General features: G+C 42.3%; 1 protein-coding gene across 1 annotated transcript in view; it reads right to left on the bottom strand.

Moving 5' to 3' along the window:
• Window positions 1-24,298, bottom strand: part of LOC125463268 (lysine-specific demethylase RSBN1L-like) — a 63,716-nt gene that overhangs the window by 23,459 nt on the left and 15,959 nt on the right. Inside the window, exons 2-4 of the mRNA XM_048554326.2 lie at window positions 14,933-15,567; window positions 6,728-6,865; window positions 4,046-4,188 (exon numbers count right to left, since the gene is read on the bottom strand). Coding sequence (XP_048410283.1) covers window positions 4,046-4,188; window positions 6,728-6,865; window positions 14,933-15,567 — 916 coding nt within the window. The remainder of the gene's footprint in view (window positions 1-4,045; window positions 4,189-6,727; window positions 6,866-14,932; window positions 15,568-24,298) is intronic.

Below are 24,298 nucleotides of genomic sequence, written 5' to 3'. Positions count from 1 at the left end.
TTTACAACCCTATCAACTTGGGTCACAACTTTGAGGGATCTATGGATGTGGACCCCAAGATCCCTCTTTTCCTCCACACTGCCGAGAACACTGCCATTAACCCTGTATACTGTATTCAAATTCACCTTCCAAAATGAAGTACTTCACACTTCTCCGGGTTGAATTTCATCTGCCACTTGTTTTCCCACCTCTGCATCCTGTCCAGGCTGAACGCCTTCCATCTACTACCATCCGCTGTCTTCTAGGACAGCCAGTTTTGTATTCCAACAGCCAAATTTCCCTGAATCCCATTCCTCCTTACTTTCTGAATGAGCCTACCTTGTGGAATCTTTTCAAATGCCTTGCTAAAATCCACGTACACCACAGTCATTGCCCTACCTTCATCGAGGTGTTTTATCTACTGAGATAATCTTTGATAAGGAGTTGGGGGATTTCCTCGAACACATCCTCATTAGAATTCTATCAGTTTAAGAATTGTTTGAAGCAATTTCTCCACTGAAGGCTGATATTTTCTGGCTCAAAAGGATCCCAACCTTACTCTGCACCAGTTTGAGGCCAAGGTATTCATGAGATCCATCAAGAATCATGTCCACACTATTTAATAACTGGACAGATAATCTTGCCAATACCAATTCAGGATATTACAACTTAGTAATAGCTCTTCACTTTGTTTTACCATGAGGATATCATGTAAATATTGTGATTCACCACAAACTGAGAACCACACTGTCACAAAAATAGTAGCATATGAGGCAAAGATAAGATTAGGGAGAAAGATCTTAAATCCAAAGCAAAGTTGAGAACATAGCTACCATGAAACAAATGAATAAACTCTCCCCAAGAACTGTTACATTTGTATTCAAATTACTTGATTACACTTTAATTAATACGAACATGTTTTTCGCTAATTGTTTTAAAGGTAAAATTAAAATAAATATTGCATTAAAGACTTAACTTACCCTGAATAAACAATATTTCAAGGTAACCAATATTCAGAAACAAGCATCACCAATTTGTATTCCATCTTTCAGAACAGCAGACGCCTTTCGTACCCAAGAGGTATTAATGTTTTAAAGATACGTGCAAACTTTTATTATTCATGGGATATGGAGCTTCCTTAGCTAGGCTGAAATTTATTGCCTGAATTGCCTTGAGGAGGTGGCAGTGAGCTACCGTCTGGAACTGCTGCAGTCATTTGATTGAAGGGGCATGTAGAAATTTGACCTTGCAACAGTGAAGAATTTTATGGATAATAATTTTTAAAATCTGCTCAAGTTACATTATAGGATAGGATGGATGTAAGCAATATATTCATCGACGCAATACAGAAGCCAGGAACTGTAGGAATAAAAACCATTTAATAATCGTGTTTCTAGTAAAACCTGAAGCCTTCCTCAAGTCAGTGTTTATGAAGTCAACACCAAGCGAAAATTTATAGCTTGAAGTAAAGAATGATCTATGAGGGAAAATACCTACTGAATCAGAAGCCAGTATTATGGTATTGTATAATCAGAGGCAGCAAGAAACATGTAATTTATCAGTAAGAGACACTTGAGATAAGACTGCATATTTTTCAAATAGCATAATAAACGGAGCGGCACGATATTGCTACCTGGTAAGCTCCAAATGCTTCGTTGATACAATCAAACATAACAAAATGCCCACTTCTAAATCTCTCAGATGGCAACATACACCATTGTGAAACATGACTGCCAATTATATCTTTCTCCAATACTGAATATCAGAATCTGCACTTACACCCAAATCTTCATATGTTCAGCAACTTGCATTACAACTCAAAGCATTCCGTCAGAAGCGTTCCACTGTATCAATGAAGTACAGAATTAGTGGTTCTACATTCTGACACTGATGAACTGATATTTCTTTAGACTCACCACCCTCCAAAATGCTGGCTCTTCAATAAAGTGGAAAGGTAAATAACTGTTATGGTTTAATTTCACTAGATAATAGTTTTCTAGCAACAGCACAATATAATTGAGAAGACTGCATGGTAACTGCCAATGTCGCTGCAATTTCCACCCTCACTTTCTCCAACATCTTTGGATGCATCACATCCAGTCCTGCTGCCCTATCAACTTTAAGAACTGATAATTTACCTACTCACCAATTTTAGATCTTTGTATTGACCGAGTGCCCATCCTTGTCATCATGGCCCAAATGCAAGTAAAGACAAATGCAAAATATTCATTTAACACTAGAGCCATGCTTCTCACCTGGAAACATATATTATCCCCTTTCTGGATTCAAATTAGCTATACTCTTCCTTTTACCAATCTTTTATTATATATGTGCATTAATATACACATACATATATATACTTACATAAGACTTCTGGATTCCCTATTATGTTAGCTGCCAGTGATTTTCGTAATCTCTATACTTCTTGACATGTTTTTTTACCATCTGTATTTAGCTTAGTTCTCAACTGCATTTACTACCCCTGATGCAAGATGTGTGATTTTTATAGATCTATTATAAGTATTCGGATTGGGGTTTGGTTCATGCACACCAAAGGGTTTAACAGTTAACTTTGTCTTTCTGGAGCCAAGATTTTGTAGTTGACTGGGGTCCTCTTGGAATGATAATGTGAATTTATTTGCATTATGAATTTTATGGTTGGAAATAACAAAGACTGTATGGGATTACGTTGGTTTTAGTTTAGTAGAATCAAGAAGTGACTTTTTCTTAGGGAAACCATAAATGAGAAAGCACTATCCTAAACCTTCTGACACAATGCTGACTATTCTTTAAACGTTTCCCTCGTGTCACTTGATCTACTTGACCCAATTCATTCCCAAGAATCAAATCCACCAGTACTTCCTCTTTTGTTGGATTGGACATGAACCGCTGTTGGAAATTCTCTTGACTACAATCTACGAATACTTGCTCCTCACTGCACTTACCTATATATAAACTGGGATTGTGATAGTGTAACTGATGTCCACCAATGTAACTAGTCTATCACGTTTAATGTTCTCTAATTTCCTTTCAGATTTGCTCCTCTATGCCCTTCCCACTGGCTGTTGGTCTGCATTTTACACTGAGCAATGTAGCTGCACTTTTATTGTTCCTTAGCTTTAGCCAAATCAATTCAGTCTTTGAATCTATGGAAACATTCTCTTTCTCCAGTATTGCAATGCTTTCCACAACCAAAAAAATCCCTCCTACCTTTTGTTCCATTTGCTATTTTCTCTGAAGAATTTGTATTCTTATGTATATAAAACATATATTTAAAATCAGTCTTTCCTTAATCCATGGCTGTTATCATCACAACATATCTTTTAAATTGATTTGCATGTCATATTGACCAATACTGGCTATACAATTTTGAAGGTTCCAAAGACAAAAAGTGTTATGGAAAATAATCAGTGCTGTGGGGCAGCAGTGCTAACCACTGGGCCATTGTGTCCCCCCCACAAGACGTTACACAATCTTCAAATAAAAGAGATTCCAAATTACGGTAATATAGATAAGATAAACCCAGACAATTACTTCAAAGATAGCAGGACCAGAGAAAGTACATGCAAAGTAAATGTATATTATATTGCAAAGAATTTCAAAACTTAAAGAGTAATGGTAAACATTTGGCACAATACCTGGCAGTTACGTAAAGACAAAAATCATTCAGATTATTCAAAACACAATTGGAATGTTAAGATGTCAAAGTTAATTCATAAAGAATAAACTTCAAAAGGAACAAGCTTTTGTTTTAAATGGTTAGATATACATTATCAGAATACGTTCCACCTGTAAGGCAGTATGACATGTATTCCATAGGATGTGTGGCATGAATTGGGGTCCCAAAGCTCTGACTTAAACTTTATAACTGCTGTATTCATTTGTTAATATTGCAGACTGGAAGATTATTGAACGTTTTATTGATTTTGTAGACAAATAAGGATTTTGCGCCTATTACTGTACTTATCAAATCAAAGAAACAGGGAGCAAATGAACAATGGAAACTTAATTACTAGATGCCAGATGAGACGTTTGGCAAAAACAATAAACAAAATCTTGAACTCACCGTCTTCGTTTAAAAGGTGATTTTGGCATGTCTGCTATAGGGATCACCTGCTCTCCTGGACGAACCCACATAATAGGGCCATCATCACTTTCTTTACGGCACTTCAATTTGAGACTAGAAAGTGATCCCCATGGCAAAGTACGCTGTTGGAAGAAATAAGCCAAGGTGTACGTTTATACTTTAGTTACATCTATTGGTGCTCATTAAAATGTATCTAATTTACTAGATTTACAAGTTTAACCAAATCTTTGTAACTATCTTTCAAGATAAACTACAATTCACTATTACACATAAATTAACCTTTATTTAAAATTGAAAAATCTATAATTCAAGCACCAAAACTAGCATTTGAAACATTTCGTAAAAGACCATAAAAAATTTTAACAAGATATTTCTGCACTGGAACCCAAGTAAATTAATAATTTGAATTAAATTTTTATTAAGTCACAGCCACAAATGGATATTCTATGCAATTTTCAACCGCACTTGTTTTACTATACATTCAGACACTGCTTTGGTGGTGTGCAATGTTCTGGTAACTTAGTGGTAATTCACAAATCAAGCTCTCATTCTGAATTTGAAAAATGGCATTCAGTGGAAATGGCTGAATTCTCCCTTGTCGATAATCTGGAGATTTGCACTGACCAGAAACTAAGCTGGGCCAATCACATAAATACTGCAACTAAGAAAGCACATCAAAAGCTAAAAATTCTGAAGCAAGTAACAAGCTGTCTGTCCACCATCCATGAGGCACAAGTCAGGTATGCAGTGGAATATTCTCTGCATGCTTGGATTAATGGAATCCAAAAACACTCACGAAGCTTGTTAGATCCAGAACAAAGCAGTCGGCATGAAAGGCATCCCATAAACCAGATTCAACATTTACTCTCTCCACCACTAAATGGACAGTGACAGAATGTACAGGATGCACTGCAACAACTTGCCATGGCTCCTTTCACAGCGCCTTCCAAACCTTCAGCCTCTACCACTAGCAGATGCGTACATCACCACTACGTGGAAGATCCCTCCAAGCCACACATAACCTGGTCTTGGAACTATATCATGGCTCATTTACTGATGCCAGGTCAAAAGCCTTTAACTCCCTCCTTAACAGCACTGAGCATGTTTTTACACCTCAACAATTTCAGCAGTTTACCATCACTTTCAGCAGGGCAATTGGGGATAGGCAATAAATGGTGCCACATACATTGGCACCCACACCCCATGAATGAAGTTACAAGTTGTTTTAAACTAAAATAGATAAGAGTACTTTGGACAGGTATCTCAGAAACTGAGCACACACTGTTAATTTTTTTTCTAAATGCTGTCTATCAACACACAGGCAAGCGTGGCTATTCACTGCTTAAGTACACAAGTGCATTTAAATGGTTTGGTTGTCTCATCTCCACTTCACCCCATCACTCTGACCTGGTCCTCACCTCTCCCCAGTTGAAATCCATTTCAATATCATGCTTATGAATGCATGAGTGTAGGGCCGTTGCATATGATCTTATCAGCATTGTGACGGCATAGACTTTCTGAAATTGTGTGCATGAGCGTTCCTAAACAGTGGATGGGCTTTTCAATCCAAACTTCTCTACCTGCCCACCACACTCCAGATGATTATAGCTGCTGTTTAACTAAATAAGTGACTGAATTTAGCCATTAACAGATGCACCTGGCTCAGGTGATCATTGTTATGTTCAAGTGACTAGTTACTGATGTAACTTACTTTTGAAATCAATGCATATTTTTAATCAATGTTATAGATTTTACATAGCACTAAATTGACTATTAGCTCCACCCACCAGTATCTTGAGTTATGCATACAGCAATCTCTTCACTTTTTTTTTAGTAAAGAGGAAGACATCGGGCTGAGAAGTTGCATGATTTGCTGGCCTGGATTTCCAGCCATCTGAGTTTTAGAAGAGGCGAGCAGAAATGTGCTCTAGTCAGCCTCTAAAAAAGGTAACCTGCACATACTGTAACCTCAAATCCAGACTCCAAATTTCAGAAACACAAGTTGTTTGCTTTTTTTTTTGACTGCACATGTAACTCCAGGACTGGCTACTTGAGGCACTGCAACATGGTACTGGAGATAAACCATATGGAGATTCAATATCAATTTTTAATTTTAAAAAGTCAAGTAAATTTAGTAAATTACTTAGATTCTCAAACATGAAGACTTCTTCAAAATGTCTACAACTCCAAATGCTGTCACTGCAAATTTATTGGGGTTACAACACAATTTATGGTATGTTGTGGAGAGACTTTTTGGACACAAGACGAATTAGACAAGATAGTTGGCAGAGCCTAAAAAAAGTAGTCTAAACTTACTGGTAATTCTGTTCCTTAAGTTTTGCTACATGACAGTCAGCATAACCCCCATCATTGTCAGAACTCAGTCAGTTTGCAGAAGTGCTTTGAAACAAAGTCAGGATGCTGTTTTGCTATTTGAACTATGGCATCTCAGACATTTTATGACTGCTTTGAAATGTTTCACCACTGCTCTATGTCTCAGGTGTACACTTGGTTCATGCATTTGTGTTAAGGCACTCTAACATTGTTCTAAAATCCAGAAAAGCATTCCAAATCTCAAGTTACAGTATGCAGTTACTGGACTGGAATAAAATACAAAATGATCTACAATATTTCTAAGTTCCGAAGACCAGAAGTACATACCTTTAAAAAAGGAGATTCTTCCAATCTGTCAAGGAACTCTGGAAAGTAGTCCCCAACTTCTTCATCTACAGCCCCTACCAAGCTGATCTGTCGCATTGGTCCAGCCCTGTATGTACCATGTGAATATGTTCGCCTCACCTATTTCCAGGTTAGATAAACAAATCAAATTAAGCACAGGTGCCATATTATATGGTAGCAAAAAAAAATGAACACAGCCAGAAAATATGGAACAAAGATTTTAAATTCTCAAAGATGTACTGAGACCCCTACTTCCATTTGATATCAGCTGTAAAATTAGATCAATATTCATGACAAGGTTGATTCTAACTGCATGTCTGAACCCAAATCTGAAAATACACCAGATAGAAAGCTAACATTTGCTGTGCTGGCTTTGCTCATTAAGATTTATTTTCAAAAGGATTGTTTAAACAGACAGCTTGCGCCAGTGCTGCAAGACAAACTTGGCACCTGGGACCTGAATAAGCAGAGCAACCAACTGTGTATCTTTTTACCATGAATGTGAAACAAGCAGCACAAGAATGGAGATAGAAATGTTAGTTATAACAGATGAATTTAAATTTCAAATCAGGTGTAGAAAAAGGATGAATGTGAAAGATTGGGGAAAAACAGAAAGGAAAATATGTATTTGATGGCAAAACAGAGAAGAATGCAATTTTTATAAAGTTAATGGCACAGCTTTTGGATTTCTACATTTAGCCTCGCATCTTCTTGCAAATTTTGCTGACACACCAGAACATAAATGACAGTATTATTAATCTCATTGTCATTAAAACAAATTTGCTGCTGCAGTCGCAATGCCAAGAAATTTGTAGAAAGAAGTTACAAATTATGGATTTGTTAACAAATGGGAAACACGGAATATGGATAAGTAAAAGCATTTCCAAGTCAGCAGGTTGTGACTGCTGCAGTATTGAAAGGATAAGTGCTGCAACCTTAGCTACTTACAATCTTTTTGCAGGACATCAAAGAGTGGGTGTAATTCTATTACAAGTCAAGAAGCTTGACACCATCCAGGGTAAAACATTCTGCTTAACTGGCAACTTATCACCGCCTTCACTGATGTGCAATGGCAACAGTCTGCTGTGTAATAATTCACACAGGTTCCTTCAACTTCTATCACCTCAGGACAGTAATGGGATGTGAAAACCACCACCTGTAAGTTCACTCCCAAACGTGCATATCCTTGGAACCATATCATTGGTTCTTCACAATCGCGAGGTCAGAATCCTTAAACTCTATCAACACTGCATATGTACTTACGCATGTACTGCACCAGTTTGAGGCCGCAACTCATCACCAACTTCCCAAGGGCAATAAATGCTGGCCTAACCATCTATGTTCACATCCCATGAAGAATGTTTAAAAAGTTCCAAGTTTGTTATCAATACAAAACTGAATGAGAATGTAGACTGCAAAGATATTACAGTGACTGCAGAGAGATTCAAACAAGTTAAAAGTGTGGACGAGATGGCAGATTGTGTGCAATATGCAGAAGTAAAAGGTTAGTCACATTAGTACTAATACAAAACATTTTGATTTTCGAAAAGACATGGAAATTGTAAATGTTGTTGTTTGGAAGCATTTGGGCATACATGAACAGGAACATAAAGCATGGATGGCAAGTAGCAAGTTGGCTTTTATTATAAGGGGACTGAAATACAAAAGGAATATTGCTATAGCTGTGCAGGGCTCTAATAGGACCACAACTAAAGCAACCCGTGCAGTTTAGCTTCTATGACAAAGAAGAAAATATTTGCCTTGGACACAACGTAATGAAGATGGCCTTTGGTTAGCTTCTGGGATGAAAGGCATGCCCTGTGATAATACTGTGTAATTTCTATAAACTCCAGAACTTGAATGAATGATAGGTGATCTCACTAGAAACTTATGAAGAAATTTAACACGGTATTCAGAGGTTCTTCTCCCTGACCGAGGAATTTAGGACACAGATACACAGCCCAGAATAACGGGGCCAATCATTTAGGAATAACAAAAAATTTCCCTCACTCAAAAGGATTGTTGACGCTTGGAATTCTGTACCCAGAGGGTTGTGGATGTGCCATCACTGAAGAGATTTAAGTCTGAGATAAACAAATTGTTAGTTTCTTGACAGAATCAAGTGCTACACACGACAGGCAGGCAAGTAGGACAGAGGCTGAAGATCAGCCATTTCCATATTAAATGAGGCAGTAAGTTTGATGATAATATGGGTTACTTCAGCTTCCCTTTCTTATGTTTTTACGTATTCAACTGTTTTCTTTCTCTTTATAAAATATAAGAGAGAGTGTTCAGTATATACTGAAAGCTAAAGGAATCACTGGGCAGCATGGTGGCTCAGTGGTGAGCTTTGTAGCCTCACAGCACCAGGGGCCCGGGTTCATTTCCAGCCTCGGGCGATTATCCGTGCGGAGTTTGCACGTTCTCCCCGTGTCTGTGTGGGTTTCCTCCGGGTGCCCCGGTTTCCTCCCACAGTCCAAAGATGTGCAGGCTAGGTGGATCGGCCGTGCTAAAATTGCCCATTGTGTTCAGGGACGTGTGGATTCTAGGGGGATTGGTCTGGGTGGGATGCTCCAAGGGGCGGTGTGGATTTGTTGGGCCGAGGGGCCTGTTTCCACACTGGAGGGAATCTAATCTAATCTAATCACCAAGATGATTACATTTAGTATTTAGCAATCATGACAAGAGTGTTTGGAATTTTAGCAGTGTCTATGTAACTTCAGTATTCCAAATGTGAATGCATGGTTTAAGACTGGGCTTGAAGGCACTGTTTGCTTTAGTGAATGATTCCTGTCTTGTAAGTAGTTAGGGATGTGATTTCTGGTATAGTGCATGTGAAATTTATAGGAGAGACATTAAAAAGATTCATCCATGCTGTGGGAAAAGTGGAGGTACTTTTAAAATTAATCAGTATGAGGTGGCAACAGTTTCATGAGGCACAAAAGGTATTGAAGAGGAGGGGGATAAATACAAATCTGCCAATGTGATCTAAGAAGCATGTGTGAAGAAAAACATGGTGTCCCTTACACATGTCAGAAATGGGGGTAGAAGCAAAACTCTGCAAGGTATCTATCACTGCAAAGAGTGGCAACGATAGTGACGATGCAGGTCACAGTTCACAGTTTGACAGCAGAACCAGGTAGACTTGGCATACATTCTTGCAGTGTGTAACATCAGGAAGGCAGAGGGGTGGGTGGGTTAGGGGGATGGTTGGACTACAAAAGCACATAAAAAATACTATGTGTAAGAGTTAAAATGTTCCATATAATTTCAGTTTTTATTTTGTTAGAAATACCCTAACCCATTTGTGCCAGACTAAGGGCAAAACTGAAAAAAATTAAGTATTTGGATTAATTTACTTCAGTCTTTTATTAGCATTTTATCATCAGCAATGAGTATTGCTGCAATCATAAACTGGTGTTGCATGCTACCTATTTCCTTCAATTATGATCTGTACTTTGTTTAAAACAAACTCCTTTGAGGGATTGGACATCGCTAGCAAGGCATTTATTGCCCATCCTTAATTGCTTTTGAGAAAATGTTAAGTTGCAATTTATGTTTTCATTTATTATCTGAGTCAAACAAGAAAAGCTTTGCCAACTACAAGTGCATACTACATACACAATTTTTTTTGATGGATTATGCAGACTGCTTACAATTTTCAACTTCGCCAATTTGTTCATAAATTGCATTGATCAAGGTCAGCTGATAAGCGTGAAAACAGTTGCTGCATTTAAAATTTGATCCGGGAGGTTGAGATTTTTAGAATACTAAATGGATTACGCAAGGTTTACAGCTACACAGGACATTTTTCCATGTTGCAGATATCCACATTTCTCAGATCTATGCATTTATATTGTGAATATTTCATGTTTCAGCCTGCTTGTTCCAGTTAATCTAGTTTCACAATTCACATGCTAAGACCCAAAAAAAGGAATATACTTATTTCACTGAATACAGTCTGTCAAAATAATTATCACTTCTCCACTGGCAACATAAACTGTCCATATGATCCATCATTGTTGAAACAGGCAATCATTTTCACATCGCAGCTTCATTTGGCCATTGGAGGCCGAGTACAGATTTCCAAAATAAAATAACGGTATTTGCTTATATAGCATCAGGTAATTTGTCAGACAGGATCCAGCAAAACGTTATGCTTCTTCCAAAGAAAGAGATCTTGCCATAAACTGCCGCACAAACCTCGTGGACCCTGCCCCTCTTACCAACTTTTAGCAGAACACATAACTAAATGTAAAGAGATGGCTATAAAAATACAAAGACGTTAAACTCTTCACAGGATTTGGGGGATTTTGATAAGGCCAGCATTCATTACCAAACTTCAATTGCCATCGAGACAGAAGTCAGCCACCAGGTTGAACTGCTGTAACCCATGTGGTGCAGGTAAATCCACAGGGGTGGTTCCAGGATTTTCACCGAGCAACAACAATCGAAGTCATGGGAGAGGAACATGCTGGTAATGGTGTTCTTGTGTGCTTTTCTTCAAATTTTTCTTTGAGGCAGCGGAGTTCACTAATTTAGGAAATATTTTTGAAAAACCATCACAAGTTGTTCCATTGCATTTTGTAAATGGTACACACTACAATCACAGAGTGCTGGCATTGGAGGAACTGAATGTTCAAGGTGGTGGACGAGGTGCCAGCCAAGCAGGCCATTTTGACCTGGATGGGTTTTGATGTTCTTAAATATTCTTAGAATTGTATTCATTCAGGCAAGTGGAGGTCATTCCATTATATGTCTGACTTGAGCCTCTGCAAGGCTTTCAGGATTTAGGAGGCAAGTGACATAACTCATAACTTAGTTGCTTTTGTAACCAGAGTACTTATCTGGCTTGTCCAATTTGGTTTCTGGTCAATGGGGTCCCATATGATTAATGAGCATTGAACAGTAGTAATGGTTAAAAGTTTTCAATGCCTGTAGGTTTGAATGGGAAATATAGTTCATACTTGCCTGCTTATTACTGTGATTCTGTTACCATGCACCAAAAATGTTCAGTCAGTTGATATACACATATGACTATCATGAAGTTTAACAAATGACTACTTCAGTGACATCTAACCATCCTGCGTACGCATGCGTTGTTAGACGCCACGACAATCTGGAATATGCTTGTAGAGATATATATTCCTGTGCCATTGCGAACACCAAGTTGCAGGGTCTAGGGCATAGCATTTTCATCATTCCACTTTTTTTAAAAAATGGAACAAAATGCGCAAGATCCCTACAAGAACAGAATGTGTGACCTGACTGAATGCCAGAAAACAAATGAATATTTTTCTCAGATAAAACAAGGTGTAGAGCTGGACGAACACAGCCAAGCAGCATCAGAGGAGCAGGAAGGCTGACGTTTTGGGCCAAGGCCCTCCTTCAGAAACAGGGGAGGGGAAGGGGGTTCTGAAATAAATAGGGACAGGGGGCAGGCGGGCAGAGGAGAAGATAGGTGGAGGAAAGACAGACAGGTCAAACAGGCGGGGATGGAGCCAGTAAAGGTGAGTGTAGTTGGGGAGGTAGGGAGGAGATAGGTCAGTCCAGGGAGGACAGACGGTTAAAAGGGGCGGGATGAGGTTAGTAGGTAGGAAATTGGGGTGGGGTTTCAGGTGGGAGGAGAGGATAGGAGGGAGGAAGGACAGGTTAAGGAGGCAGGGATGAGCTGGGCTGACAGTCACTTAGAAACTGATATCCATTTCAAGCCCACCAACTCCCACAGCTACCTAGAATACAGCTCCTTCCACCCACCTTCCTGCAAAAATGCCATTCACTATTCCCAATTCCTTTGCCTCCGCCACATCTGCTGCCAGAATGAGGCATTCCACTCCCATACATGTTAGATGCCCTCATTTTTCAAGGACAGCAACTTCCCCCAACTCAGTGGTTGACAACACCCTCAACCGTGTCTCCCACACTTCCCACGACTCATCCCTGACACCCCTCCCCACAATTACAATCAAAACAGAATCCCCCATCCTCACATACCACCCCACCAACCTCTGGATCCAAAGCATCATCCTCTGACACGTGTGCCATCTGCAATCCGACTGCACCACAAAAGACATTTTTCCCTCCCCACCCTTATCTGCTTTCTGGAGAGAGCACTCTCTCCGGGACTCCCTTGTCCACTCCACACTCCCCTCCAGCCCCACCACATCCGGCAATTTTCCCTGCAACCGCAACAAGTGCTACACCTTCCCCGACGCCTGCCCCCTCACCGCCATCTCGGGCCCCAAGACGATTTTCCACATCAAGCAGATGTTCACCTGCACATCTGCTATTATGGTATACGGCGTCCACTGCTCCCGTTGTGGCCTCCTCAATATCAGGGAAACCAAGCGGAGGCTTGGCGGCTTCTTTGCAGAACACCTACGCTCAGTTCGCAATGAACAACTGCACCTCCCAGTCACGAATCATTTTAACTCCCCCTCCCGTTCCACAGACATGTCCATTCTGGGCCTCCTGTAGTGCCACAATGATGCTACACGAAGGTTGCAGGAACAGCAACGCATATTCCACTTGGGAACCTTGCAGCCCAATGGTATCAATGTGGACTTCGAGCTTTAAAAACTTCCTCTCCCCCAAACGCATCCCAAAACCAGCCCAGCTCATTCCCACTTATCCCGTCCTCCGACCCCAAACCCTACTCCCATCTCCTGCCTACTAGCATCTTCCCGTCCTCCCTGGACTGACCTATCTTCTCCCACCTCCATTCACCTCCATTCCTGCCTGTTTGACCTGTCTGCCTGCTCTCCAACTATCTACTCCTCTTATCCATCTTCTATCCGCCTCTCCAGCATCTGCAGTTCCGGCTATCTCTGAATATTTTTCTTTTGTTTGATATAGGTACTTATGGTAACTGTCTCTACAAGTTGTGTGGGGCAAAATTTACATTGAGTAAATACAGATGAATGCTGATAATTTAAGACTGATTGACAGCAAGGGTTCTTCACTAAACTTCCCTAATATTCACCGCAATGCATTAAATGTGTTGGCCAAGGCTTCCATTCAAATTCTCTCCAAATTTAAACTTCAGTCTTTCTAGAATTTTATCCTCTATTAGCAAGAACACAAAACAAAAGCAGATAAAGGTAGTTGCTATAACCATGACATGAAAACTTACTTCTTCCTGCATCATTGCTTTTCCCTTGTTTGAATTTATTTTTCTTATTCTATTTTCCAACGGCATTTTTAGGGTGTAAAATGAAGTGTCAATTTTCACTCATAAGCACGTACCAGTGCTTTGAATAAAACAATCTAACCCCTTTGTAGAATTACATTCATACAGCCTTTTACTTACAACAATTTTCTACTGAGCAACAGCCATTGTTAGCTACTTCATTATTCAGTTTCCTCAGCCGACAACAATGCAGCTTGGAGACTCAAGTACAAACTAGCATTGACAACGTGCAGTAGAGATTGACCAGATTAATCCCCAAGATGCAGGACTCTTTTACGAGGAGGCACTGAAGGAACTGGGTCCATTTCTCTCAAATTTCAATGAATGAGAGGTGGTCTAATTGAAAGTTACAAAATTCTTACAACGCATGATAGGATGGATATAAATATGACACTTCTCCTGGCTGGTGACTTTAGAACCAGGGGACCTAACCTCAGGATAAGAGGTTGTACATGTAAGATGGAGATGAGGAGGAATTTTGTCACAGAAGTGGTGAATCTTCAGAATTCTTTACCCTAGAAGGCTATGGAAGCTCAGTCACTGAGTATATTCAAGACAGGTAGATTTCTACATACTAATGACATAAAGGAATACAAGGACAATACTTTCATAATGAGTATACACCAGCCTGAACTTGTTCATATTAAGCTTCATTTTCCACAATTTAATATCAACATAATATTGCTCATGAAAGGCAAATGGATACTTCACAACATTTAACATTGTGCTGAAATATAATTTCTATTTTTATTTGAAATCCTTTGCCATCACTAAACATACAACAGTTTACAGAAGCCATCAACAAAGTTCTTTAGTCAGGCTTTCCAAGCTATAATTCAACAGATCAGAAATCATTTCTCCTCTCCAAAGAAACTGAAAATGACAGAGAATAAAGTCACTGAAGAAGCAAAATTAACTAACTGAAAACGTAAACACTGACAGTATTTCCTCTGCTTTCACGGCAATTACATTGAATCAGGAGGCAACACGGATCCTACCTGAGCATTGAAGTTTGACATGGTAGTTGTCTCTATATCCTTTTTCCCTAAGATTTCCATCTTCACTGGTGCACTTGGAAAGCTATAAGCAAAATACTCAAGGAAATCTGGTAAGTATGCAGCAGCTCCATGAACAATACCCATAACATAATAGGCTGCAGAGTTACTATTTTCACTGAACGTTAGATTCACAAACTCCTCTGAAAATTTATCCATCTCTGCAAGAGATAGGGAAGAAAGCTCATCCATGTAGGCATGCACCACTGAAGCACCTCCATTAGGCTGGTCTTCAATATGAATAAACCTTTTAAATTCCAACAGGTCTAGTCTTGAATTCTTGTTTCCAACACCAGAATTCTTGCACAAGTCAGGGGGAGGTTGACTGCTTTCCAAGGGTACACAGCCAGACAGTCCATCTTGTTGGTATAGAATTGCTATCCTATTTCCATCTTCTAATGAAGTCTCCTTCTGCTCTTTGATTTCTGACATTAGCCCTGAACAAATTGTTTGAATAGATTTGCTGCACATTTTGGGCTGCTTCCGTTTGTCACTTTCCTTGTGTTTCTTTTTCTTTTTCTTTTTTATCTTTTTAAATTGGAATTCTTCTGTACTAAGTTTTCTTTTTTCAATGATACCTGCAAGCAAATGTAACAGTAAATATCTAAAGCATCAGCAGATTTGCAACATCAACTTTTTCAATCATTGCGAAATTCAGTTGTAACAGCAGAATCAGAAATATCTACTTCTTCGCAGACTCTTCAATTTTAATCAGGTTTACACATGTGCTTTCCTCAAACTATTTTTGTTTCACTTGGTTCTTTTTCAATGTTTTCTCACTTCTCTGTTCTGCATTTTTCTACATGCCCCACTTAGAAGGTATGAGCCGAGCGGCACACAAGATGCTACCAAAACATCTACTGATCAAGCTGCAAAGAGGTGACATGCTTCAAAGCAATGAAGATTCTATTTATAGTGTTGAGGTCAATTATTTGACCACCACCGCAGGGAACTACCAAATTTGACAGATGAAAGTGTGTCACCACTTTTTAAAAATGTTAAGTTCATAATCTACAAATGTCAATATGAAGTATGTACAAATTTGGTAGCCTTTTGCAGAGTGTTGCTACCCAATTAATCACAAACAGGAAATCATCCTCCAAGATAAACACAGCATCAATGCTGAAAAAGACATCAGGCAAACTTGTGTGCAGTATTCTTCCCTGTTGTGAATTGAATCCAAAGAGAGTTTAACCAATAAAAAAAAATACAGTACTCATGATTCATTACCATATATTGTGCATTAATGCAGCACAGCATCTAAAAGTGGTTTTCCAGCTGTGTGGAAACTGCACTAAGAAAGGCACTTTACGCTGAAGTAACTTGCAATGCAATATACCTAGTCCTCCAAAATATCTTCGTTAAAGTTACCTATAAAAATACACCATTTAAGCTTAAAGTAGATACAGAAATTAGGAGCAGGCTCACTGCTCAAAATACTCACTTTGGGGTACCAATCAATAATACTGAAGCAGTACCAAACCAAGCGGCCAAAGCAATGGATTACAATTCAAAGAAAATTATATTTAGAAAGAAGACAACCTCAAAATCTATAAGCAATGCAGAAAGGCCAAAACTACAGGGGACCTGATCCAAATTTTAAAATCATCTATGGCACCAGGCAAGGTGCAGAAGGACTGGAGGACAGGTAAAGTGGTTCCACTTTACAAGGAGGATGGCAGAAGGAACTATAGACTGAGTGGTCAAAAAGGCTGAGAAAGGTCTTAGGCTACAGGAAAATATAACGTCAGATGGGCAAGTCGGGGCCAGATGAAATTTAACCATGATAAATGTGAGGAGATGCACTTGGGAAGAAGTAATAAAACAAGGAACTACTCAATGAGTGGCAGGACAGCAGAAAGCTCAGGAGAACAGAGGAATCTTGGACAGATTATTTCGGAGCTACGCAAAACTTTGAGCAGGCCAGAGCTAGATCAGAGAATAGATCCCAGAATCCCTACAGTGAGGAAACACGGCATTCGGCCCAACAAGTCCACACTTGCCCTTCGGAACAGCATCCCACCCCATCCCATTCCCCTAATCTAATCCACCTAACCTAAAACATCCCTGAACACTACGGGCAATTTAGCATGGCCAACCCACCTACCTGTACATTTCTAGACTGTGGGAGGAAACCCATGCAGAGATGGGGAGAGCATTCAAACTCCACACAGACAGTTGTCCAAGGCTGGAATTGAACCCGGGTTCCTGGCGCTGTGAGGCAGCAGTGCTAACCCCTGAGACACTGTGCTGCCCTACTCATGCAGTTCTGATCGCCACAATAGGAAGATGTGATTGCAGCCCCTGCAATGCAGAGGAGATGCACCAAGATACTGCCGAGGATAAGGCATTCCACATTGGACAGACAGACTGGACAAGCTTGGATTGTTTCTTTGAAACAAGGAAGGTTGAGAGGGGTACTTGGTGGAAGATACAAGTGAACAGAAAGGCATGCACCGTGCAGATAGAATGAAGAGTCAAAAATAAGGGGGCAAACTTTTAAAGAGAAAGGCAGGAATTTAGAGAGAATGAGGAAATATATTTTTCATCTAGAGGTTAGTAGTGTCTGGAATTGCATGGCGTGGGAGGATAGTTGAGCCGGGTAACCTGACAACCTTTAAAAGTACTTGGATGAGCACTCGAAGTTTAACATTCAAGGCTTTGGGCTTAGTCTGAGAAAGTGGGACTAGGGTATTTTTGGTGGTGCAAACTTATTGGAACACAGGGCCTCTTCTGTACCACCAGCTTCTACCGTACAGAGCACATGAACAATGGTGCATGGAAAATTACAGAAATTTCTTATGTCTATTTTCCATTTTTTAGCTATTGCTCCAAACTGGTACATAGTTCCACAAGTGTCATTAGCAATTCCCCACTCATTATTTCTATTTTTCATGAAGCTTGAAATTAAATGTCAGATTATTCTTCTGGTTGGGGAACAGGTAAAGACAGGAAGAGTGGGAGTATGCATGGTGGTGCTGGTGAGCACAAGCACTCAATGTAGTGACAACTAGTGGGACACCAACAGAATGGGAAGCTTTTAAAAAGTAGGCAGAGGATAATTAAAGGGGCAATATTAGTGGTGGTAGTGGTGGTTGGGGAGTGGGAGAATGACACACAAGAGTAAGCTAGCTAGTAATATTAAAGAGGATTGCAAGGGCCTGTTTTAAATGCCTTATAGGTCAGAGAGAGACAACAGTGGACATTGGAGCCCTGAAACATGAGGTTTCAGAAACAGCAATGGGAACAAAGAAATAGGTAGAGACAAAAAAAACTGCAGATGCTGGAATTCAAGGTAGACAATCAGAAGGCTGGAAGAACACTGAGGCCAAGCAGCATGTGGAGGAAATGGGCGGACAACATTTCAGGTATTACTGTTCTTCAGGACTGGATGTGGGGGTAGGGAAAACTGCAGATAAAGAGATGGGGGGGGGGGAGAGCGCAAGGGAGGGCGCGACGGGGCGGGGGGAGAGGGGAGAGCACGAACACGAGAGAGAGAGAGAGAGAGAGAGAGAGAGAACGAACACGAGAGAGAGAGAGAGAGAACGAACACGAGAGAGAGAGAGAGAACGAACACGAGAGAGAGAGAGAGAGAACGAACACGAGAGAGAGAGAGAGAGAGGGAACGGAGAGAGAGAGAGAGAACGAACGAGAGAGAGAGAGAGAGAGAGAGAGAGAGAGAACGAACGCGAGAGAGAGAGAGAGAGAGAAAACGAACGCGAGAGAGAGAGAGAGAGAGAAAACGAACACGAGAGAGAGAGAGAGAGAAAACGAACACGAGAGAGAGAGAGAGAGAGAGAGAACGAACACGAGAGAGAGAGAGAGAGAGAACGAACACGAGAGAGTGAGAGAGAACGAACGAGAGAGAGAGAGAGAGAGAGAGAACGAACACGAGAGAGAGAGAGAGAGAGAAAACGAACGAGAGAGAGAGAGAGAGAACGAACACGAGAGAGAGAGAGAGAGAGAGAGAGAACGAACACGAGAGAGAGAGAGAGAGAGAGAGAGAGAGAACGAACACGAGAGAGAGAGAGAGAGAGAGAGAACGAACACGAGAGAGAGAGAGAGAGAGAACGAACACGAGAGAGAGAGAGAGAGAACGAACACGAGAGAGAGAGAGAGAGAGAGAGAGAACGAACACGAGAGAGAGAGAGAGAGAGAGAGAAAACGAACACGAGAGAGAGAGAGAGAGAGAGAAAACGAACACGAGAGAGAGAGAGAGAGAGAGAGAAAACGAACACGAGAGAGAGAGAGAGAACGAACACGAGAGAGAGAGAGAGAGAGAACGAACACGAGAGAGAGAGAGAGAGAGAACGAACACGAGAGAGAGAGAGAACGAACACGAGAGAGAGAGAGAGAACGAACACGAGAGAGAGAGAGAGAACGAACACGAGAGAGAGAGAACGAACACGGGAGAGAGAGAACGAACACGAGAGAGAGAGAACGAACACGAGAGAGAGAGAACGAACACGAGAGAGAGAGAACGAACACGAGAGAGAGAACGAACACGAGAGAGAGAGAACGAACACGAGAGAGAGAGAACGAACACGAGAGAGAGAGAGAGAGAGAGAGAAAACGAACACGAGAGAGAGAGAGAGAGAGAGAGAAAAAACGAACACGAGAGAGAGAGAGAGAGAGAGAAAACGAACACGAGAGAGAGAGAGAGAACGAACACGAGAGAGAGAGAGAGAACGAACACGAGAGAGAGAGAACGAACACGAGAGAGAGAGAACGAACACGAGAGAGAGAGAACGAACACGAGAGAGAGAGAACGAACACGAGAGAGAGAGAACGAACACGAGAGAGAGCGAACGAACACGAGAGAGAGCGAACGAACACGAGAGAGAGCGAACGAACACGAGAGAGAGCGAACGAACACGAGAGAGAGCGAGAGAACACGAGAGAGAGCGAGAGAACGAACACGAGAGAGAGAGAACGAACACGAGAGAGAGAGAGAGAGAAAACGAACACGAGAGAGAGAGAGAGAGAGAGAGAGAGAAAACGAACACGAGAGAGAGAGAGAGAGAGAGAACGAACACGAGAGAGAGAGAGAGAGAGAGAGAACGAACACGAGAGAGAGAGAACGAACACGAGAGAGAGAGAACGAACACGAGAGAGAGAGAACGAACACGAGAGAGAGAGAACGAACACGAGAGAGAGAGAACGAACACGAGAGAGAGAGAACGAACACGAGAGAGAGAGAACGAACACAAGAGAGAGAGAACGAACACGAGAGAGAGAGAACGAACACGAGAGAGAGAGAACGAACACGAGAGAGAGCGAGAGAACACGAGAGAGAGCGAGAGAACGAACACGAGAGAGAGAGAGAGAGAGAGAGAACGAACACGAGAGAGAGAGAGAGAGAGAGAGAACGAACACGAGAGAGAGAGAGAGAGAACGAACACGAGAGAGAGAGAGAACGAACACGAGAGAGAGAGAGAGAGAACGAACACGAGAGAGAGAGAGAGAACGAACACGAGAGAGAGAGAGAGAGAACGAACACGAGAGAGAGAGAGAGAGAACGAACACGAGAGAGAGAGAGAGAGAACGAACACGAGAGAGAGAGAGAGAACGAACACGAGAGAGAGAGAGAGAGAGAGAGAGAACGAACACGAGAGAGAGAGAGAGAGAGAGAGAGAGAGAACGAACACGAGAGAGAGAGAACGAACACGAGAGAGAGAGAGAGAGAGAGAGAGAGAACGAACACGAGAGAGAGAGAGAGAGAACGAACACGAGAGAGAGAGAGAGAGAGAGAGAGAGAGAGAACGAACACGAGAGAGAGAGAGAGAGAGAGAACGAACACGAGAGAGAGAGAGAGAGAGAGAGAGAGAACGAACACGAGAGAGAGAGAGAGAGAGAGAGAGAACGAACACGAGAGAGAGAGAGAGAGAGAGAGAACGAACACGAGAGAGAGAGAGAGAGAGAACGAACACGAGAGAGAGAGAGAGAGAACGAACACGAGAGAGAGAGAGAGAGAGAGAGAGAACGAACACGAGAGAGAGAGAGAGAGAGAGAGAACGAACACGAGAGAGAGAGAGAGAGAGAACGAACACGAGAGAGAGAGAGAGAGAGAGAACGAACACGAGAGAGAGAGAGAGAGAGAGAGAGAGAGAACGAACACGAGAGAGAGAGAGAGAGAGAGAGAGAGAGAACGAACACGAGAGAGAGAGAGAGAGAGAGAGAGAGAACGAACACGAGAGAGAGAGAGAGAGAGAGAGAGAGAAGACGAACACGAGAGAGAGAACGAACACGAGAGAGAGAGAGAGAGAGAGAACGAACACGAGAGAGAGAGAGAGAGAGAGAGAGAGAACGAACACGAGAGAGAGAGAGAGAGAGAGAGAACGAACACGAGAGAGAGAGAGAGAGAGAGAGAACGAACACGAGAGAGAGAGAGAGAGAACGAACACGAGAGAGAGAGAGAGAGAGAGAGAACGAACACGAGAGAGAGAGAGAGAGAGAGAGAGAGAGAACGAACACGAGAGAGAGAGAGAGAGAGAGAGAGAGAACGAACACGAGAGAGAGAGAGAGAGAGAGAGAGAGAACGAACACGAGAGAGAGAGAACGAACACGAGAGAGAGAGAGAGAGAGAGAGAGAGAACGAACACGAGAGAGAGAGAGAGAGAACGAACACGAGAGAGAGAGAGAGAGAGAGAGAGAACGAACACGAGAGAGAGAGAGAGAGAGAGAGAACGAACACGAGAGAGAGAGAGAGAGAGAGAGAGAGAACGAACACGAGAGAGAGAGAGAGAGAGAACGAACACGAGAGAGAGAGAGAGAGAGAACGAACACGAGAGAGAGAGAGAGAGAGAGAACGAACACGAGAGAGAGAGAGAGAGAGAACGAACACGAGAGAGAGAGAGAGAGAGAACGAACACGAGAGAGAGAGAGAACGAACACGAGAGAGAGAGAGAGAGAACGAACACGAGAGAGAGAGAGAGAGAACGAACACGAGAGAGAGAGAACGAACACGAGAGAGAGAGAACGAACACGAGAGAGAGAGAACGAACACGAGAGAGAGAGAACGAACACGAGAGAGAGAGAACGAACACGAGAGAGAGAGAACGAACACGAGAGAGAGAGAACGAACACGAGAGAGAGAGAACGAACACGAGAGAGAGAGAACGAACACGAGAGAGAGAGAACGAACACGAGAGAGAGAGAACGAACACGAGAGAGAGAGAACGAACACGAGAGAGAGAGAACGACGAGAGAGAGAGAACGAACACGAGAGAGAGAGAGAACGAACACGAGAGACGAGAGAGAGAGAGAGAGAGAACGAACACGAGAGAGAGAGAGAGAGAACGAACACGAGAGAGAGAGAGAGAACGAACACGAGAGAGAGAGAACGAACACGAGAGAGAGAGAGAGAGAACGAAACGAAAGAGAGAGAGAGAAACAAAACGAGAGAGAGAGAGACGAGAGAGAGAACGAAAACGAGAGAGAGAGAGAGAACGAACACGAGAGAGAGAGAGAGAGAGAGAACGAAAACGAGAGAGAGAGAGAGAGAGAGAACGAACACGAGAGAGAGAGAGAGAGAGAGAGAGAACGAACACGAGAGAGAGAGAACGAACACGAGAGAGAGAGAACGAACACGAGAGAGAGAGAACGAACACGAGAGAGAGAGAACGAACACGAGAGAGAGAGAACGAACACGAGAGAGAGAGAACGAACACGAGAGAGAGAGAGAGAGAGAACGAAAACGAGAGAGAGAGAGAGAGAACGAACACGAGAGAGAGAGAGAGAGAGAACGACACGAGAGAGAGAGAGAGAGAGACGAACACGAGAGAGAGAGAGAGAAACGAACACGAGAGAGTAGAGAGAGAGAGAACGAACACGAGAGAGAGAGAGAGAGAGAACGAACACGAGAGAGAGAGAGAGAGAGAGAACGAACACGAGAGAGAGAGAGAGAACGAACACGAGAGAGAGAGAACGAACACGAGAGAGAGAGAACGAAACACGAGAGAGAGAGAACGAACACGAGAGAGAAGAGAACGAACACGAGAGAGAGAGAGAACGAACACGAGAGAGAGAGAACGAACACGAGAGAGAGAGAACGAACACGAGAGAGAGAGAGAACGAACACGAGAGAGAGAGAGAACGAACACGAGAGAGAGAGAGAACGAACACGAGAGAGAGAGAGAACGAACACGAGAGAGAAGAGAACGAACACGAGAGAGAGAGAGAACGAACACGAGAGAGAGAGAGACGAACAGAACGACGAGAGAGAGAGAGAGAACGAACACGAGAGAGAGAGAGAACGAACACGAGAGAGAGAGAGAACGAACACGAGAGAGAGAGAGAACGAACACGAGAGAGAGAGAGAGAGAGAGAGAACGAACACGAGAGAGAGAGAGAGAGAGAGAGAGAACGAACACGAGAGAGAGAGAGAGAGAGAGAGAACGAACACGAGAGAGAGAGAGAGAGAGAGAGAGAACGAACACGAGAGAGAGAGAGAGAACGAACACGAGAGAGAGAGAGAACGAACACGAGAGAGAGAGAGAGAACGAACACGAGAGAGAGAGAGAACGAACACGAGAGAGAGAGAGAACGAACACGAGAGAGAGAGAGAACGAACACGAGAGAGAGAGAGAGAACGAACACGAGAGAGAGAGAGAACGAACACGAGAGAGAGAGAGAACGAACACGAGAGAGAGAGAGAGAACGAACACGAGAGAGAGAGAGAGAACGAACACGAGAGAGAGAGAGAACGAACACGAGAGAGAGAGAGAGAACGAACACGAGAGAGAGAGAACGAACACGAGAGAGAGAGAGAGAACGAACACGAGAGAGAGAGAGAGAACGAACACGAGAGAGAGAGAGAGAGAACGAACACGAGAGAGAGAGAGAGAACGAACACGAGAGAGAGAGAGAACGAACACGAGAGAGAGAGAACGAACACGAGAGAGAGAGAGAACGAACACGAGAGAGAGACGACACGAGAGAGAGAGAACGAACACGAGAGAGAGAGAGAGAGAGAGAGAGAACGAACACGAGAGAGAGAGAGAGAGAGAGAGAGAGAGAGAGAGAACGAACACGAGAGAGAGAGAGAGAACACGAGAGAGAGAGAGAACGAACACGAGAGAGAGAGAGAACGAACACGAGAGAGAGAGAGAACGAACACGAGAGAGAGAGAGAACGAACACGAGAGAGAGAGAGAGAGAGAACGAACACGAGAGAGAGAGAGAGAGAGAGAGAGAGAGAACACAGAGAGAGAGAGAGAGAACGAACACGAGAGAGAGAGAGAGAACGAACACGAGAGAGAGAGAGAGAACGAACACGAGAGAGAGAGAGAGAACGAACACGAGAGAGAGA

Source organism: Stegostoma tigrinum, chromosome 25, assembly GCF_030684315.1.
Source record: "Stegostoma tigrinum isolate sSteTig4 chromosome 25, sSteTig4.hap1, whole genome shotgun sequence".
Taxonomy (NCBI): domain Eukaryota; kingdom Metazoa; phylum Chordata; class Chondrichthyes; order Orectolobiformes; family Stegostomatidae; genus Stegostoma; species Stegostoma tigrinum.
The sequence above is the reverse complement of the archived record's forward strand: the minus strand, read 5'-3'. Positions and strand labels throughout refer to the sequence as shown.